This window comes from Loxodonta africana, chromosome 6, assembly GCF_030014295.1.
Source record: "Loxodonta africana isolate mLoxAfr1 chromosome 6, mLoxAfr1.hap2, whole genome shotgun sequence".
In the NCBI taxonomy this organism is placed as follows: Eukaryota; Metazoa; Chordata; class Mammalia; order Proboscidea; family Elephantidae; genus Loxodonta; species Loxodonta africana.
This window is the reverse complement of record NC_087347.1, coordinates 77,783,986-77,804,678: the sequence shown is the minus strand read 5'-3', so window position 1 is coordinate 77,804,678 and position 20,693 is coordinate 77,783,986. Positions and strand designations below refer to the sequence as shown.

General features: G+C 39.1%; 1 protein-coding gene across 1 annotated transcript; it reads left to right on the top strand.

The window, feature by feature from the left end:
• The first annotated feature begins 9,483 nt into the window (after window positions 1-9,483).
• Window positions 9,484-16,569, top strand: G6PC2 (glucose-6-phosphatase catalytic subunit 2). The gene is made up of 5 exons (XM_003405806.3): window positions 9,484-9,701; window positions 10,275-10,384; window positions 12,814-12,925; window positions 15,107-15,222; window positions 16,026-16,569. Exons 1-5 carry the CDS (start codon window positions 9,484-9,486, stop codon window positions 16,535-16,537), a joined length of 1,068 nt encoding a protein of 355 aa, XP_003405854.1. The 3' UTR covers window positions 16,538-16,569.
• Window positions 16,570-20,693: the final 4,124 nt, after the last annotated feature.

Sequence of the window (20,693 nt, the reverse complement as noted above, 5' to 3'; positions counted from 1 at the left end):
ATTGTTGAGGCATTCGAGTGTTAATGTCCTATAGACAGCTTACTTCTCTAATTAATTAGCACAGTGGCAGACTGTTCTACTCTGTGATAAGACTGCCTGGGTTTGAAATTCCTCCTCTCTTCTAGCTTCTGGAAACCCCAGGTATTTCTTAGCATTCCTTGACTTGTAGATGCATCTTTACGTGTCTGTCTTCCCTTGTGTCGTTCTGAGTCTCTTCTCCTCTTTTATAAAAACATCTCTCAGATGAGATTAGAACCCTACTCTGGTCTGACCTCATGTTAATTGATAACATCTTCAAAGACTCTATTTCCAAATAAGGTCGTGTTCACAGGTAACCAATGTCACACATGGGCTCACAGGGAATCAGAATTGACTTGATGGCAGCTGGTTGTTGGGATAGTACTAAAAAAAAATAAAAACAGTCATTAAGAGGTGGGAGGTCATTAAGATGAGCAAATCACTCTGGGAGATTGGAAAACTGAAGATATCAGTGGAAATAAGGGGATCTTGGGCCTGGGCACCATCGACGGTGATATGAGATTCCAATGAACCTAATGCTGTACTTGTTTGGATCAGAGATTCCACTGAGAATCTGATGAAACCTGTGGCCTTCTTCCAAGAAATGTGTATATGCAGTAACATTTCAAGAAGGCCACTGACCTCTCCCTAAATAAATCAAATTCTGGTTAAGGACTCCTGGCCTAGTGACCAAAGATATTTGGCTAAGATTAAATTCCCCAAAACACATACTCTTAAAGATTTTTTCCACCCCAACTGTGCTTTTTCTGGCACAGCAGCATTCTAGTCGTTGAACACAACATGGAGGAATCAAATGAGAGTTCTATTATAGCAGGAAGAAAAGGGATTGATCCTGAAGAGAATGGGCGTTGGCTGTGTAATTTTCTGAAGATCCTATATTATGAGTAGGACATTTTGCTGTACTCCTAGGTGAAATGGTGAACAATTCAGACTTGTCCCTGTTCTCTTAGACTTGCCTCTTGCCTTAGGCTAAAGGGGAAGGTTGAAGATTGTGACCAATTCCAAGACTTAAATCAATAAGTATCTAGTGGGATAAAGATGTAGGGAGATAGATAGATGACAGAGAAATATGAGGTAAGAAAGGAAAGAAGGAAGGAAGGGAGAAAGAAAAAGTGAGCAAGAGAGAGAGAAAAGGGATAAATGGAGAAAGGTAGAGATATCAGAGTGCAAAGAATTGTGTATAAGAGTAAAATGTTATCACTTTACCCTACATCTACTCTGATCAAGGATCTCACAATTGGAGGTCAACTACACTTTACAAACTAAAGTATTTGGCAAAATAAAAATAACTCATGTTAATTGTAGCTTTTTTTTTTTTTTTTTTTTGAGTGTTTGCCATGCACCTTAGGTTAAAAAAAGAGAGAGAGAACAGAATGGAGTCTCTCAAAGGGGGGATAAGAGAATAGAACTGAGCCTGTACCCACAGGAAAGATTGGAATAATACAGACCCCAAATAAAGTAATTGAGAAAAACATACCTTAAGGCAGAAGTTGAGAAAGTTGTACAAGGAAGAGTCAGCTCCACACATGAGGCAAGAAAAGGGTATAAACATCCAGAGAATGGTGAATTAAGACAGAGATTCTAAAATCTGAAGTGCATATGAACCACATAGGAAGCTTACTAAAATGTACATTTCTGGACCACATGATCTGATTCTGTGATCTGGAGTTGGCCTGGGGATCTATATGAGGCAAGTGGTCCATAGACCACACTTTGAAAAACAAAGCCTGGAAAAGAGGATGAGGTTAGAGGTAAATCTGTCCTGTCTTGAAACTTGTTCTGGGTAACTTGAACATGGCTTTGCTCCATCATTTGGTGAACTGATTTAGGACAGGTCTTGAACTCTAACAAGCTTGGCTGTGAAATGTTGGGGTTACTCGGCTTGTCAGAAAGGCTCTGTTATTGGAGAGAAAAGCTCCCTGTCTTAGGCTGGGTTCTCTAGAGAAGCAAAACCAGTGAAGAGTATAAATATATAGAGAGAGAGATTTATATCAAGGAAATGGCTCATGCAGTTGCAGAGGCTGGAAAGTCCTTCGTGTGTGGGTCAGGCGGGAGGCTTCTCCTGACTCATGTAGCTGCAGGGGCTGGTGAACCTCACGATCTGCAGATCAGACAGCAGGCCTCTGGCTCACAGGCTACAGAGGCTGACAAATCCCAGGATCAACAGGTAAGCTGCTGGCTCAAGTTCCAAGAACCAGAGGTCAGATGAATAGGAGCCAGCTGCAGGATCCAGAGCAAGCAAAAACCAATGAACTTTGCCAGAAAGTCCACCTTTATTGGTTGCAGGTACACCTCCAAGCAAAATCCCTTTCAATTGATTGGCTGCTCATAACAGATCTCATCATGGAGGTGATTACATTATATCAGATCTCATTTTGGAAGTGACTACATCATCACATAGCTGCCAAACTACATCATAACTGCCAAACCATTGAGAATCATGGCCCAGCCAAGTTAACACACAACCTTAACCATCACACCCCCCTTGAAGATCATGAGTGCAAGAAAGAACCAACCTCCTGTATCTGTGTGCTGCTGTGGCCCATATAGAAGAGGTACTGGAGCATCAAACCCCAAGCCATGACAACTCTGGTTGCAGATGGCAAACTGAAGAGGACTGAGGAGATGCTAGGAAAGAGATTTCTCACAGGAACAAAATCATAAGATGTGTTTAAGTGCTGTAGAGCTGGAAGGAATACTTCACCTATGTAATGGAGTAAATAAACTTTGTTTTCATTTTTATCATTTGTTTTATTTTACTTTTGAGTTTTTTATGGATTGTTTTTAAATTTAATGATGTTTTATGATTATATAAAATATTCACGTGGTTCAAATCTATAAAATAGCAGATGTGCCTATATTACCCCTTGTTATGGGTTGAATTATGTCCCCCCAAAATATACGTTGTAAATCCTAACCCCTATACTTGTGTTTATAATTCCATTTGGGAATGAGTTTTCTTTGTTATGTTAATGAGACAGTATTAGTGTAGGGTGTGTTATTAGTCAGCCTCTTTGAGACACAATAGAGAGTAACCAAGCAAGTGAACAGGCAGAAATGGGGGAAAGAGAGATGCCAAAGCACAGGAAGATCACCTGGGAGCAGAAGCTCAAAAGAGACAAGGACAGTCCTCCAGAGCCCGCAGAGAGAGAAAGCCTTCCCGTAGAGCCGGCACCCTGAATTTGGACTTCTAGCCTCCAAAACTGTGAGAAAATAAATGTTTGTTAAAGCCACCCATTTGTAGTATTTCTGTTATAGCAGCACTAGATAACTAAAAAAAAAAAAAAAGATAACTAAGACACCACTTTATTAGATAAGGAATCCCTAGATGGCACAATGTTAAAACAGTTGGCTACTAACTGAAAAGTTGAAAGTTTGAGTTCACCCAGAGGCACCTTGGAAGAAAGGCCTGGTGATCTATGTCCAAAAAATCAGTCATTGGAAACCCTATGGAGTACAGTTTTACTCTGACATGCATGAGGTCAGTATAAGTTGGAATCAACTCTATGGCAACTGGTTTGGTTTGGTTTTGGTTTCCTTGGATAAACATTATACGTGCTTTTCACTACCTTAAATCAACTTGCTTGACCTGGTCCTTTTATAACATTATCTCTGCGGGGAAATGCCTTGCAGGTTTGGACTAACCACGTTGAAAACATGTATTTTAAACACAACTTCTTTGTAAATTAGCACTCACATTGAGTTTTGTTCAATAATTCATTCATTTAACGAACATTTACTGGTAGTTCCAGGCTTTGCTTGATCTGAAGCTTTTGTAATAGTGGGGGCCTCTCATTAATAAAAAGAATATGAAATTACTAATGCAACGATAGGTGAAAGTGAATATTTATTTAAAACGAGAAAAGAAATCACAACAAATTTCTGGAGCCTCGAAGATACAGGTCCTTTTCTTCTGATACCTCTTTAGCAATTTACCAAAAATCTTACATAGAAATGCTGCCTGCTTGCAGCCCAGCTTCCGTTCTCCAGCTAGAACATTTACAACCCCCAGCGACTCTTATCTACCACATCGCAGGGGCCTGAGTATCACAGGAAATCTGTCCCTACGTGGACCTCTGCTAGGAACTATCCTAGAGGCTGGCACAATGTCAACAAAGCAGACATGATCCCGTATTTAATGGAACTTATTTTTTTTTTATAGTGGCTTGTGCTTGATTACTAACCTAAGGATTGGAGTTTCTAACCCACCCAGAGGCACTATGGAAGAAAGTCCTGGCAAACTGATTCCATAAAGTTTACAGCCAAGAAAACCCTATAGAGCAGTTCTACCCTATAACACGTGGGGATGCTGTGAGTCAGAATCAACTAGATGACAACGGGTTTGTTTTTTGTTTTTGTAGGTGGCACAGGGGTTAAGAGCTTGGCTGCTAACTAATAGATTGGCTGCTAACTAAAAGGTTGGCAGCCACTCCTTGGAAACCTTATGGGGCAGTTCTACTCTGTCCTCCAGGGTTGCTATGCATTGGAATTGACTCACTGGGAATGGGTAGGGGAGACAGATGACAGACATTAAACACATAAGCTCATTCTAAATATACAATTACAAATTGTAATTAATCCCCTGAAAAAAAAGAGTGAGAGAAAAACGGTTAGAGGAGCGGTGAGGGTGCTGGCCCGAGTAGGCATTTCTGAGGAAGTGGATATAAACTGAGATATGAAAAGACTAAAAAGCATGAAATGCGGGGAATAAACAGATTTAGCAGATAATGTTAATGGACAAAAGGCATCAAGGTGCTTTTGCTTCAGGTAATTATCCCACAGTCTACAGAACCAGATAGTCCTCGAGAGGCAGTGTTTCTGAATCACCTACCTAAGATGAAAAGCTAACTTGCAGCGAATTTCATCACAATCCACAGAGTATTGAATGAGCGCTACATTTAATTTTTAATGAGATATGTAAGATGAAATGTATGTGATATCATTCACACTGTGATTTCAGGACAGGGCATTTCTGGAGAAAATGAATATTATGAAATATGTAGCTCAAACACTTCTCTGAAAGAGAATAAAGAGAAGTTATGTCCTTCCTCATGGCTCATTAAAGACATTATGGAAATTTTAGAATCTGAATATGCAAAACAAAAAAAGCCAGAAGCCTAGACTCTGATTAGTCAAGGTTAATACTGCATACGTAACAGCGATATACCTGGGTAAATGAATTCCTTTTCGGTAGAGCAAATGTATGCCTTCATTTTAATTCAATGAATAAAAAGAGCTATAGAGCCACAGGGCAGACAAGGTATGATGCCACATAAACTGTTTCTGACATATGCTTGTTCAATTCGTCTTGTGAGAGACTAAATATGCAAAGGGACAATAGCCAAATCATATGTGACAATAAAACTCTGACCCACAGCTTCTGCAGCAATTAGTCAAGGATGCTCAGGACTTGGTCAATGACTGCCAGTTTCTCTAATTTTTGTCCCTGCTTCCAACTTGGGACCAACCAGAGAAAGCCAAAACATGTTCCCTAAAGCAATCATATAATATGCCCCTCCTCTAGTTAGCCTGCCTTCACCTTGTCCCTGCCCGAAATCTCCAATTAGGGAACGTCTGAAGCCTTCCTTTTTCTCACTAGTCAAAGCTTTCCCATTTCCCTGCCTAACTTTGACTCTCTGTCAAATACAAGTGATGTGGCTGACTCTGTTGCTATAGCGAGCTCTGATTGTTTGTTCTCATTTGGGTGGTCTTTGTTTAATTCGACACCTGATTGTCTCCAGAGAAGAAAATGTCTACTGGGTTCCAGGGCCATCGGTAGAGGTTGGGAACCAGAACCACCCTCAAGCTCTGAGGTCTCCATCTTAGTGCCACTCAGTATTTTCTCCAGGAGATGACAGAGACAGTAGCCATAGGATTCTTGTAACAAATGTATCCTTGCTGTCAAATAATGGGACAAGCCATCCAATAGTTCAAGGTAGTGGTTGTACCTGTGAAGTTCTCCTAGTGATCTGGCAGCTGGCCAGATGTGTTTCAGTGTCAGCCAATTGTCTTTAAGGACTAAACAGAAAGCTTCATAGTTGGAATATTACAGGTGAATTGGAGGCCTGGGTTCTTGAAAGCGTGAGCTTTTTTTATTCATTTTGCAATTGTTTTAAATGTCACCAATTTTGGCCTTCAGCAACCTGGACTCAACCTAGACTAGGAAGAAGTATTGCCCTGGAAATAAAATTGGTTATCTAAACAGGTTTCTGGCACTGAAGGAGTTAGTTACCTGAGGGCAGGTTACTTATCCTTTTCTTCACTAAAACTAGGACTACTGGACCACTGTGAAGTTAAAAACAGATAATGTTGTTGTTGTTAGGGGCTGCCAAGTCAGTTCTGACTCATAGCAATCCTATGTACAACAGAATGAAACACTGCCCAGTCCTGCGCCATCCTCACAATCGACACTATGTTTAAGCTCATTGTTACAGCCATTGTGTCAATTCATCTCATTGAGTGTTTTCCTCTTTTTCATTTATCCTGTACTTTACCAAGCATAATGTCCTTCTCCAGGGACTGGTCTCTCCTGATAACATGTCCGAAGTATGTGAGTCGAAGTCTCGCCACTCTTGCTTCTAAGGAGCGTTCTGGCTGTACTTCTTCCAAGACAGAATTGATCATTCTTCTGGCAGTCCATGATATATTCAGTACTCTTTTTGCCAAAGCCGTAATTCAAATGCATCAACTCTGCTTCAGTCTTTCTTATTCTTTGTCCAGCTTTCGCATGCATATGAGGCAATTGAAAACATCATGGCTTGGGTCAGGTGCGCCTTAGTCTTCAAACTTCCAGACTAAGACAGACTAGGAAAAACAGATAACATGATAGGGTGTTTTTAGGTGAGCTAAAATGCAAGACATTCTAAAGCACACATGAGTTTTCAGCTAAATTAATTTTGCGCCACCACATACATCATTTGGAGCAGATCAACACACAAGTGGGAAAACCCAGAGAGGACGTAACTAATGGGCCTGTCTGGGAGAAGAGCAAAACTCGCTGAGAGCCAGTGCTGGGAGACTGCTTCCTGGCTCTACCCCTACTGAAAGGATAATCATGATAAGGGAGGCCAGTAAGGTTCTCAAGCTAATAGAGATTAATGTTCATTTCCTGGCAGCCAGTTTAAGTTAGTTTCTGAAAAATGGTGTGATGGTGCCACTTAGGCACTCTGTGCTGCCCTTCTGTTTATCCCTCATCTACATGTGTCAACCCAGTGTTCGCATCCACAGAAACCAGGTTGTACCTTCGCCTGCTTCCAGGGCAGTCTCGCAGAAACTCAGCAAGCAAACTTGCCACCACCTGCCCTGTTTTATAGGAGTGCATTTCAACTGTCTTCTTTGTTTCACCTCTTCTGGGCCACAGTATCAAGTTCATATACAAACTATCACTGGCAGCATAGATTCTGATTAGATTAGTGTTTTCTCTAATCACAGAGAAAAACTCTGTGCAGTCTTGACAACATGATAAATCAGTTAGCCAATGAGAGTTCAGCGCAAAAATCTAAATCAACAGGAAAATCAAAGTACGTTCAATAATTTATGTATTAAGTCACTCAAGCTTTATCCAGTCCAAAGTTAGTCAGGGAAATGGGAAAGCTTTATAGTGACCCCAGGACCAGGCAGTGTTTTGCTCTGTTGTACATAGGGTTGCTATGAGTAGGAACCAACCCGACAGTGCTTAACAAGAACAACAACAAACTTTGTCCAAGGAACGTTGGTGATTCAGTGGTAGAATTCTTGCCTTCTGTGTGGGAGACCCCAGTTCAGTTCCTGGCCAATGCACCTCATGTGCACCTACCACTCCTCTGTTGGTGGTTTGTGTGTTGCTACGATGCTGAACAGGTTTCAGCAGAGCTTCCAGACTAAGACAGGCTAGGAAGAAAGGCCTGGAGATCAATTTCCAAAAATCAGCCAATAAAAACCCTATGCATCACAACGGGATGGGGCAGGACCAGGCAGACTGTCATTCTGTTGTACAGCTAACAGCAACAAGAAGCTTGACATTTTGGAGGGCTTAAGGCTGGAAGGAAAATGGGTAATGTATGTGCTTTAGCACAATGATTCTCAACCCCAATTGACATTAGAATCACTTGGCAAGTTTTTCAGACTACCAATGCCTGAGTCCCACTGCCAGAAATTTAATTGGTCTGGAGTGGGACATGGGTATGGCATTTTTCAAAAGGAGCCCAAAGATTTTAATAGGCACACAAGGCATGTCCCCAGGAGAGGCAACAGAGCCTGGGAAGGTACCAATAGGCACTGGATCCCCAAAACAATGGAGCACCTGCTGTTAAATGATGGGGCAGGACACCCACGAGAAGGTCAATGTGATATTTATAGCTATGAAGAAGGCTCCTAGTAAAGGAGGCTGTGGTTAAAATACAGCTAAGCAATCTGACTGCTATATAACAAGGGAAGTTGCCTAGCTCCACCCTCAGCCATGCACTGAGGTGAAGCTTAATTGCCTTCACACTAATCCTTGTAGACACAATTTAGTTCTCTAAAACCAGCATCTCGCCTGACCTGGATCTGTAGTTCTCTTTGTGCTGCCCTTCTGTTTATTCCCAATCTACAAGTTGGTTTTGGTGTTTCCTACTTACTTCTACTGAACACTCCGTATTCAACAAGCCATTTTTTCCTGTTTGGTCAAAAGCCCTTTGAAGTCTATTGCTACCTTTTTTGTCATATGAGCAACTAACTCCCCAGTGCTCTCAACTGCATCCTCTAGTCAATAAAGATGTGACTCAGGTCTAGTACATTTCTACTATCGAGTGACCTCCATGCCTGCTCTCTTGCCTCATCATCAAAAAGCAGCAAATTTCCTTCCAGATTTCATACATTATGTGTATTTCCTTCCCTGTTCCATCTGTTTCATATCATTCTCTTTGATAATAAAGAAATATCAAAACATTTTTATTTAAATGTCTATCAGAAAATAATCTCATATTATATATTTCATGTCCAGATATTTAGTCAACCATTTTCCTCAAAGGCCCAACAAAACAGAGAGCAACAGCCTACTTTAAATTAAAATGCATGGCTTTAAGGGCTGTTTGACACGCAGTAATTATTTGCGTAGTCTCCTAGCCAAGCATGGAAATTGCTAATGTCTGCCTTCAAAGGAAATGAACTGTGCAAAAAATTTCAAGCAAACACAATCCAACTGTTCACACAAAAGGGTGGTTGCATAAGAAATTCACTGGGTTTCTACCCAAATTTCCCCTTGACTTGCCACAGTGCAGCATGTACTTCACCTCTTTGCCACCAATTAAAATCATAAACCGATGAGCTTTTCAGTGAGGAGGGCCAATGTGCCTTCTCCACAGATGGCCAGCATCACATGTTGTAGTAATGGCTGGACACGCCACAAAGGTACCATATAAAAAGAGTGGGACCCAGAGCACTTAGCTCCAATTCCTCTATGTTTAGAATCGCTGCTTTTTCAAGATGGATTTCCTTCATAGGAATGGAGTTCTTGTTATTCAGCATTTGCAGAAGGATTACCGGGCTTACTACGATTTTCTAAACTTTATGTCCAGTGTTGGAGACCCCCGGAATATTTTTTCTATTTATTTTCCACTTTGGTTTCAACTTAATCAGACAGTTGGAACTAAGATGATATGGGTAGCAGTTATTGGGGATTGGTTCAATCTTATATTTAAATGGTAAGACTTGTGTTTTCTTTCATTTTTCCTGAAACTTATCATTCTTAACTTTGTAGCTTTGGCTTAATGAGAAAATTTCAAATGTGTGTGATTTTACTTGGAAAACCTTTCAAACATACCAACTACTTGGAATACCTGATTCATAAATAGAACTTTCAAAAAGCATAGAAATGTATACTTTCTCTGACTTATAATAAATTTCCAAACCCTGTAACACGTATTATGTGATAAACCAAGAAGCTAGTAGTTAAATGAGCAACTTGTAATGACAGATTTATGATTTCAGGGGCCAATTTGCTTTCCCAGTCTCACTACCCAAGGCACCCACCAGGTTTCCCTAGCAAGGAAAAAGTCTCTGCTTTTATGGGAAACTATGGCACCAAAATCCCAAATGTCTGTACCATCCTCTCAGCGAGAAAGAGAGGCCAGAACTTAAGTTCTTTCACATTCTCTTAATCATGAGCTTTGCCCATCAACTCTCTGCTTGAGTCATTTTTATAGGGGAGAATAGCTAGTCTTTAATAGCTGTGCATGTAAATATATATGTGTACTTATATATATCTTTAAATACAGGATATTATTTGGTCATCGGCCTTACTGGTGGGTCCAAGAAACTCAGATTTATCCAAATCACTCAAGTCCATGTCTTGAACAGTTCCCCACTACATGTGAAACAGGACCAGGTAAGAAATTATAGCAGCTTCAAGTTACTGAAGATATTCCAACATAGAGTAAGCATGTGTAATTATTTTTTTTTTAACTAATATGGTATTATGTAAGGTATTAATGAAAATGCCCAGGGTGAGGATGCTAAAGGTTTATAAACATCAAAATTGCTAATGAGAAATGAGATACGTTTTGTGAATAATCAAGCTTCATTTTATTTGCGATAAAGTAGATTAGCAGAACATTCCTCAAAGGATTCTATATTCTGCATTTATTTTATGGAAGAAATGTAATGGTTTGATGCTTAAAAACAAAAAGTTAGCTACAACAAGTTCCCAATATTAATGAAATGTTAATATATCTGCTGCTCAGCAGCTTTCAAAGTTATTGTAGGTCATCTAAGAATCTCATAAACCAAGAAAGAATAAACAAGTTTTTTATAAGAAAGGTAAGGACTGCCTAGTGTTTTTATTGTCAGTAGAGATTATCTCTAGCCTTCGAATAGTTTCTTAAAAATTTTCTTTTGGCTTTTTATGTATATAGGCTTCTTGAGCCACTTACTTTTTTTTTTTATTAAAAGTAAGATTCTGTTAGAGTCTAAAATCTTTACTATGGAATTTGAGTTTAGGACTATAAAAAAGTTTTGTTTTGTTTTTGAAAAATACATAACGGAAAAATACATGCCACTGTTTTAATTTATAAAATTGTGTTATACTCTACCTCACCGGTTTGTTATATGGCATTACATTCTTGCCATTTGACATTCTTCGAAACTAACCCTGAATATAGCAAATGTGTAAGTTCCTAATGATTTTTGAACATCTTTCTTTTTGCCCCTATGAAAGCACATATACATCTATTATGTCATTTATCATACTGTACTCTCATTCTTCACGTATCTGGCTGCCCCAATAGAATGAGTTTCATCATGTTAGGGGCCATACATATTTTATCTTTTGAAACCATTTTATTTGTAGGTGGTTGGATTGATGGATGGATGGATGACCTTTAAAACGATTGAAATGCTGTTTTGGTCTAGGCCAAAACTTCCCAGCATGCGTACTATCTTATGAGACATTTTCTGGGGTGGGGGGAAATGCTGCTTTTATATTCACGCCTTGGAGATTTACAACTCACTTAAGCACATAAAAGTTCCTAAAAACTCCTGCAAATGAGAAATAGGTTTGTTTTTGTTTAACTAAGTGTTTTTCAAAAAGAGGCTGGTATTTAACCTGAATGAATCTGTACTTGATGAAAACTCAAGGAAAACATCAAAGTGAAATGATAAAAATCAAGCAACATGGGAAGACATTCTAGAAATAGAAATGCTACCTGTCTGCAGGCTTCCTCTGCTAGAATTTGTTGTTAGTTGCCATCTCATCAACTCTGACTTACAGAGACCTTATGGAAAACAGAACAAAACGTTGTCGGGTTCTGCATCATCTTCATGATTGTTGGTATGTTTGATTAATGAATGTTTGCTGCTATTGCTTCTCATTTTGAGTCGTGGCACATCAGCAAATGAAGGTCCCGAAGGCTTTAATCCGTCTGCCTCAGTAAGGGCGTCATTAAGGAGGCAGCTCTTCCGCAGTCGTGTTCTGAGTGACTTCCAGCCTGGGGAGCTCATCTTCCAGCATTATATCAGATGATATTCTGTTGTGATCCATAAGTTTTTCTTTGGTTGATTTTTGGAAGTAGATCACCAGGGCTTTTCTTCCTTGTCTTAGTCTGAAAGTTCTGCTAAAACCTGTTCACCATGGGTGAATCTGCTGGTATTTGAAATACCAGTGACATCGCTTCCAGCATCACAGCAACATGCTACCACCACACTACAACAAACTGACAGACCAGTGGTGGATTTATGTCCCCTTTTTACAGCATCTCCTCACCTTCCATTTCACAACAAAGGCTCCCACTGCAACAGCCACAAGGTAGGCATCGAGGAGGCTACTTGTACATAGTGGTCATTTATAAGTCAGCTGATAAGTCACAAATAGCCTTAATATCCTTTAGATATTTTATTTTTCAGCCTAAGGAAAATAAACTGATTCGAGATCCAATACATGTACTTCTATTTTCTTTTCAATTAAAAACAATTAGATGTGAAGTGTGAGTAGGAATATGTGGCAGCTTTCACTGCAGGTTTGGTTGCAACAGCCTGAGTTCTTAATTAGCGTTGAGTATTTTGATCTTCAGCACTCAGTAAACTTAAAAACCTGAAAAGAATTTTTTTGAAATAATTTTTTTGATGCTCATCTTAATAATTTTGCTCATTTCTACCTATTTTTAAATGGTACATACAGCCTATGAACCCATAAAATTATATATACATCTATTTTCTAAGTTATTTGTAACTTTTGTGGCTAATGTGCTGTTCTGATATTTGTTTCTGAGACTGACACTTCATTAACCACTGTTCAAATGGATTGGCACTTTGTTGTTGCAGGAAGTCCCTCTGGTCATGCAATGGGCTCATCGTGTGTCTGGTATGTCATGGTAACAGCTGCCCTGAGCTACACAGTCAGCCAGCTTGATAAATCATCTATCACTTTCCACAGGTCAGCTTTTCTCCAGTTTCTGTAGCATTGGATAGGACAATTTTGAATTCAGAAAGTCTTTTTTTTTTTTTTTTAATTATTTTAGTGTACTTTCAGTTGTTGTAATGGGCTTATTCTATGCCAAGCCCAAATAGCAAAATGAAAAGAAAATTAATATTTTGCTTTAAGGTAACGTCCTAATTAGCTCACAGCTATTGCCATATTATAGAATTGGAAATGTTTAATTGATTAATGACTTGCTAAATCTGCCTTTGGGTTTCCATAATACAACAATAATTTTGTTAGCTCATAAATAAATCATCTAAAATTATATAAGGAAGTGTTTTTTCCACACATATTCCCTTGCTTTAAGATGAACTGGAAGCTTATAACATCATCATTCCCCTTGAACGCTTCTGTTTACTCAACAAAATTATGCTTCCTTCTTTGAATAGCCAGTTCTTCGATATTAGTAACATATATTCTAGCATTAAAGATTATGCAACCTTTTTAATCAAAGACATTCCAGAGGCAAATTTAAGTTTGAATGTTAGGAGATTTAATGTTAATAGATTTCTTAATGTTTAGAAAGGCCTAGAAGCATAGTTTAAAACCACTCATATATTTTTGTAGGAATTTGGCTGTTTTCTTTTCTTCATTCCTGAGCTCTTTTAACTGTCATTAAAACAGTCCTGAGCACTTCCAATGATAAATTATTAATCCACTGGCATCAAGTCGATTCTGACTCATAGCAACCCTATTGGATAGAGTAGAACTCCCCCATAGAGTTTCAAGAAACAAATGACCAAAAGAATGTGGGCAGCTTTAAAGTTTATTCCAGTGAGGCAGTGACCTGGATGACTTAATGTTCTCATTATACAATCCAAAAGAACAACAGTAGAAGCTTGTTGTAAGTTCAAGAAAATAGCATTTTCTCTCCATAGAAATTTTTCAAAGTAGGATTTAAAAAGCCTCACCTCTTCTCTGTAGTTTATTCTTTTCTCTATCACCAAACTTGGAAAATTACTTGTTTCTTTCGAAAAATAAAAATCTCTTAATTCTTTTCTTATTTCTATAACTGCAATATTTCCTTCATTCATCAAAATTTACTGAATCCCTAGTCCTTACCAGATATTACCAAGTCCTTGTTTATTCTTCTTCCACATGGGTAACCCCAGTTTATTTTCTCTTTGAAAGGCTCATTTATCTGTACCCATTTTACCCGTTGACGTTGAGTTGATTCCCACCCGCAACCCTACAGGACAGAATAGAACTACCCTTTAGGGTTTCCAAGGAGTGGCTGGTGGATTTGAACTGCCGGCCTTTTGGCTAGCAGCCGTATCACTTAACCACTGTGCCACCCATTACCTTTACCATGGAGTTGATTTCTACTCACAGCGACCCTATAGGGCTCCCATTTATCTATATTTTTTAGTTTTTCTATAACTAAATCTTGGGCTGATTATCATGTAATCCTGATAATCCATTCAGAACCCCCCAAGGATCCCCAGAACTCAATATTGCTAATTCTTTTTTTAAGATGCGCGTTCCTTGAATTTTATTACTTTTATGAGTTTTTGTGCCTTGCTATTTCTAATCCAAAGTATATAACCTGTAGGTCAATTTCCTAGTTCCTTATTTTCTATACCTCAAAAAACAAGGAACCACAACTCTTGAGAACCTGTGGAATTAAACCCAGTGAAATCTTGCCGTTGATGGACTGCTCATGGAGCTTCCATCAGGGCAGCATCTGCTTCTTCAGAGAGTTTTCCTCAAGCAAAGAAAGATTAAGAGAGGAAGGTAAAGAGGAAGCACGTGTGACAGGGGGTAAAAACATTTAGGGTTCATTTTGTATCATTTGGGATGTTAGTCATTCCTCCAAACTTGTATTTCCTCTGCTCTATTAAAATAATTATCAGGATGTCAAATTATCTCCCTTTTATAGCGTTTATTAAAATCTCAGGATACAGCACTAGTGAAGTTTAGTGCACTAATAAATGTATAAATCTTTCTGTTAAAGCCTTTCAAATTCCACTCATCACAAAGAAACAGCGTTTTGGGGGGTAGGGGGGAAGACTCAAGAGCCATGATGCTACGTCAGAGCTATAAGGTTCCTTTAAGAAAGATCTAGTGTCATCCCCTAATTTTATGAGTGATACAATTTCTTTGCTTTTTACACTTGTATCTATTCTTCCATCGTAGACTGACCTGGTCATTTCTTTGGAGTCTTTTTTGGTTGATTCAAATCAGTGTCTGCATCTCCAGAGTATTCATAGCAACACACTTTCCTCATCAAGTTATTCTTGGAGTAATTGGTGGTAAATATGAACACTTCTCTCTAGTTGTGTCGTTTGAAAGCTTTAGCCTCATTTGTTTTATGTTGTTAGATTCTCCCTGGTAATCAGTTTTCCAATTTCAGACCTAATTGTGTCAAGCCACTGATACTAAATTCTACCCTGGGAGCTTAAGTGGTTCAACAGACCTTTCATATCCTCCATGTACACAATGGCACAGCCTCACTCAATGGTATAAACTCATTGTCTCTTACTGAGTTGTCTTCTCTGAAGTGTGATTAGAGCTAAGCCCAACTCCCAAACCACCACTTCAGACAGCATGCTTGTGTCTTGGTTTTGGTGACTTAATAAGGACCCTCCAACCTGCACAACATGCCACTCTCTCTGAAACATCTAAAGAAATAATTGCATGACTGTGTACTTCACTGAGCAGCTGCTTTGTATTCCTGAAGCAGCATTTATCATGATTGTATTTCTGCTGTTCAGCCCCTCTCGTCTTTCAAAGGCTGTCTAGGTTAATTGGCCATGGTGATTGGAAAATTAATTGCGAACACATAGAAAGGGGCTTTGTCCATAAAGTGGGTTGTCACTCAGCACCACCGAGTTCTGAATGACCCCACTGTGCTAACATGGATGGTGAAAAGGCCATTGGGGCATGTATGTTTTCATTATTGCCTCAAGAAAAGGCTTTGGAAAATTCATAGAACCTAGCCGCCTAAAGCACTGCATCTTTGAAAGCTATGGCTACACTCTTTATGCAGAAAGGAGTGATTCCTGAGAGGCTCAAGAGCACATAGTCATCTTCAGTGTCTCTTTCTAATCCCCAGGCATGCTTGTGGCAGAGGCCTTTGAACATACTCCAGGCATCCAAACAGCCAGCTTGAGCACGTACTTGAAGACCAACCTCTTCCTCTTCCTGTTTGCACTTGGCTTTTACCTACTTCTCAGCCTGCTTAACATTGACCTGCTATGGTCTGTTCCCATAGCCAAAAAGTGGTGTGCCAACCCTGACTGGATCCACATCGACACCACACCTTTTGCTGGACTTGTGAGAAACCTTGGGGTCCTCTTTGGCTTGGGCTTTGCAATCAACTCAGAGATGTTCCTTTTGAGCTGCCAAGGGGAAAATGGCTACAAGCTAAGCTTCCGGCTGCTCTGTGTGATGACCTCATTGACCACACTACAGCTCTACCATTTCATCAAGATCCCAACTCACACAGAACATTTATTTTATGTGTTATCTTTCTGTAAAAGTGCATCCATTCCGCTGACAGTGGTTGCTTTGATTCCCTACTGTATTCACACTTTAATGAAACCAAGTGAAAAGAAGACTAAATAGAGTTGTGCAGAGTTAGTGCTCTTCCATCCCAGGATGACCCTCTTTTTCCATCCTCCAGTAGAATCACAGAGCAAGGACAGACTCTAGAGGGCTTCCAATCAGAGGTTACAAAATGGCAGCCATGGGCCCCATTCCATACATATGTTTAGTTTGGTCTTCACAATCATTTTTTGTTTTGTTTTCTATTTTAAATTAGCTGACAATATTTGAAGATCAGAATATTTCACATAAAATATGAATTTCTGTATCTTCTTGAACAATCTGAAGATATGGCAACACAGGACCTCCATTCTTACCTGGAGACAATTGACTGGAGTTGAGTACTGCTTGTCCCCAATAGGGGCAAGCAGTCTTCATAGTATCACAACACTCCAGCAAAAGCCCCAGTATCAGATATCTTAAGGCCAGGCCACTTCTGGCTACCATGAGCATTTTAGTGGGGACCCCTATCAAATCCAATTTCCTCAGTTTTCAGATGAGGAAATGGAGGTCCATTCTGGTGAAAGAACTTGCCCATAATCACATTCTGGCAGAGTAGGAATTAGAACCCATGTCTCCTCAAATGTATTTCCATTACATTGTGTTTTTTTCTTCATTTCCGAGGGGTAAAAATCAGCATCTTTTGCTACAGATTCTAAGAAAATTGTGATTAAATCAGCTTTTATGTTGGAAATGGCATTAAAATGCCCACGTCCTATTTGACTTACTTCGTGGCCTGTTTTTTTGAAGTATATTTAACATCAACCTGCGTGCAGGATCTTGATAGGGCCAGCAATCGCTCTAGATGTGGATATGTAAGCTCATCCGGGGAGACGTAAAAGGCCAGGCCACTGTCTGGGACTGAACCTCTGTTTAATGCTCTGTATTAGAGTAGTGTTTCCCAACTTTTCAATAAATGCTGCTGAAGATGCTCTGCTTAGAATATTATTTGCCCAAAATGTCTTATCTCTTGACTACGACATCTCTATATTTTTACAGTAGTCAATCTTTCAAAACTAGGGAAATCAAATATTGTTCTCAAGGTCGTCTTCCAACCCAGAAAAAGTACTAAATACTTGTATCTTTTAGCTAGATTAATCCATATTTATACTTAATTGTGATGAAAATCTACTTTAGAAAATTACTATTGGTGGCATATTAATATTATACTAAAAATTTGTCAGTAAGGGTTTTTTCCCCCCCCTTGTTGGATCTAGTAATTTTGGACTTTAAATTGATAACTGTTTGATTTCAATCAAGTACGTTTTAGATCAGATTTTGATACGTTTTATGACCTGTGATCCACCACAATGTTTTGTTACTCTTCTCAAGAATATCAATACATGGATTATTTTAGATGACATATTAAATAACCCATAGATATTTATGAAAACATACCAGTTCAAGTGAGTGCTATTTGACAAGGTGTTAGTTGAGGATAACAAAACCTCTTAAAATCAAAGTAATTATTGACTCCTTTCCAAGGTTATTTACAGAGTATATACTGTTACTTTTTCAAAACACATTTAATAGTTTTCTTTTTAAAAGATAACTGAACTTATTTCAAGCAGTTGAGTGATTCTGAAGAAAAAATGTGAAGAATGAAGAGAGGTTATCTTAAGAATGAAATTTGTCTCACGTTGGTGGGACATTTGAGATAGAAGAAATAAAAAACGATTTTTAAGGTAATGGCCCTTACTCATTGGGTCAACTCTGGTGTTGTACCTTAGAAGGGCCCTTTAGCCCTTCAGAGCCCTTTGTCAAGGTTTCCTGTGAGATTAGCAATGTTATTCCTGAAGAAGCCTCTGTCCCAAAACAATCTCAGCCTGCTCTCACCAAGGCCTGAGGAAAATGGGGACATCAATAGTCAGGAAATTTTGCTGCAGTGCTTGACTCTGTCATAAATCTCCTCTAATTTCCCATAGAGAAGCTCTCTTATCTGCCACCCCATGACAAAAGCTGACTGTTAGGCAATCCATGATTCTCAGAGGGGTAATAGGATGAGGTCTGGGCTTGTTTTCTATAATTAATCCCTGACAACTCTACCCCTATTTACCATAAAGCCTCAGAGTTCCCATGTGATGAGATTTCTCTTTTTCCTCTGGTTGAAGTCTCCTTGAGGGATCCATGTGGTAGCAAGCTGCTTTTGCATTTGAAACTATTCAGGCAGCAAGAATATCTTCTCATACTTCTCACTGGAAAACAACTTGCCTTTAATAACGATGGAAAAGACTCTTCCAATTCCAACTTATTTGTCAGAAGTAAATGGAATTGAGCTCATGTGACTTACTGCTACTATATTTATATATTCGGAATGTCTACACATCTACATATTCAGTAGGATAAAATGTCAATATCATGAGCTATCACGATGAGAATACCGAGACAGGTAACTTCAGAAGCTGTCCAATCACACACACGTTTTAAGAGAAATGCAAAGGAATTTATTATCGCTGAAACTAGCTATCAAGAAGAATGCTGAGTCCCTTTCCTTTGACAACCCCTCGACTAGCCTTAGAAAGCTAAGTTGGTGTCTTCTCTGACCTATTTCAGAAAGGCAGTGTCATGGATTGAATTGTGTCCCCTAAAAATGTGTGTAACAATTTGGCTGGACCATGATTCCCATACTGTGTGGTTATCCACCATTTTGTCATATAATGTAATTTTCGTATGTGTTGTAAATCTTGCCTCTATGATGTTAATGAGGGGAGAAAGACGGTAGTTGTGTTGATGAGGCAGGACTCAATCTTCAGGATTGGATTGTGTCTTGAGCTGGTTTCTTTTGGGATATGAAAGAGAGAAGCGAGCAGAGAGACAGGGAGACCTCATACCACCAAGAAAGCATCGCCAGGAGCACAGCGCATCCTTTTTGACCCGGGGTTCCTGTGTGGAGAAGCTCCTAGTCCAGGGGAAGATTAATGATAAGGACCTTCCTCCGGAGCCAACAGAGAAAGCCTTGCCCTGGAGCTGATACCTGAATTTGGACTTCTAGCCTACTTTTCTTTGAGGAAATAAATTTATCTTTGTTAAAGCCATCTACTTGTGGTATTTCTGTTATAGCAGCAGTAGATAACTAAGACGGGTAGTTAAAAAAAAATTGTTATTAGATGTCCTTAAAACTGAAAGTGTATCTCTAAATGCTTTATATTTATTCAAAATCTGGAAATAAAGTCAAGATCAAATTGCTACATAAAATTTATTCAAAATCTGGAAATAAAGTCAAGATCAAATTGCTACATACACACACAAAAAAAATGTTGGTATAAGAGAAAGTCAAAAGACTTAATTTTAAAAATGTGAGTCATGTGTTAAAGATATTAGAACTTTATATTGTAGCACTTTCCAATTGAACTTCTTTTTTGTATATTGCCCAATACAGTAGCCATCAAACACGTACTGCTATTGAACACTGGAAATGCAGCCAATGCAACTGAGAAATTTCTTTTTAAATTTTATTTATTTTAATGAATCTGAATTTAAATAGGCATGTGGCTATTGAATTGGGCAGCACATACCAACTTTCACAATGCTTTTCCCTGGGGAAAAAAAAAAAGGTATTTTTGTATATTGTCACCTATATTGCATTCCTGTGAGACACTATGAGTAGGTATTAACTGCTTTATTTTACAGATGGAAAAAGTGAGATATCAGTGATTTGTTGATAGAACTTGGACAAGGCATATTTGCCCCAGCCCATGGTTCTTTCTTTTAGCCCAGGGATGTTATTTTCCAGTTGGAAAAATAAGTGATTATTAACAAGGCGTAAGACATGCATGCAATAGGTAAATCACACTGTCATCTTTATGCTTTTGAAGAAAATTTTATTTGTGTGATAGCTGACAGAAAACATTTCTGGAGTCTGAAGGATTAAAGTGACTATAAAGAGTTAACAGTAGACTTTGCTAGGGAACTCTCTGTATCCGCAGCTTTTCTCCTCTGTCACTCTGTCTAGTAAGGCTCTAACCACCTTGGCCTCTCCAGACTCTCAGCTCTGTCACCTCAGCTTGGGGAGTCTGGGTTCCCCCTCCTGCACCGTGGCCTGGAAACTCTCTCAAGAGTTTTACCCAATATTCATGACCATATTCTGGATAGCTGGGTGGTTTTCTGACCCTGCAAGTATGACTGTCACCAGAACTTCTGTGCATATTCAGATACTGTTGAAAAAGGTTGCACCTGA

Coding starts and splice junctions, on each gene's coding strand:
- G6PC2 (XM_003405806.3), top strand. CDS start 9,484: ATGGATTTCCTTCATAGGAATGGAGTTCTTGTTATTCAGCATTTGCAG. Junction 9,702..10,274: donor TTCAATCTTATATTTAAATG/GTAAGACTTGTG, acceptor CTTTAAATACAG/GATATTATTTGGTCATCGGC. Junction 12,926..15,106: donor TCATCTATCACTTTCCACAG/GTCAGCTTTTCT, acceptor CTTCCATCGTAG/ACTGACCTGGTCATTTCTTT.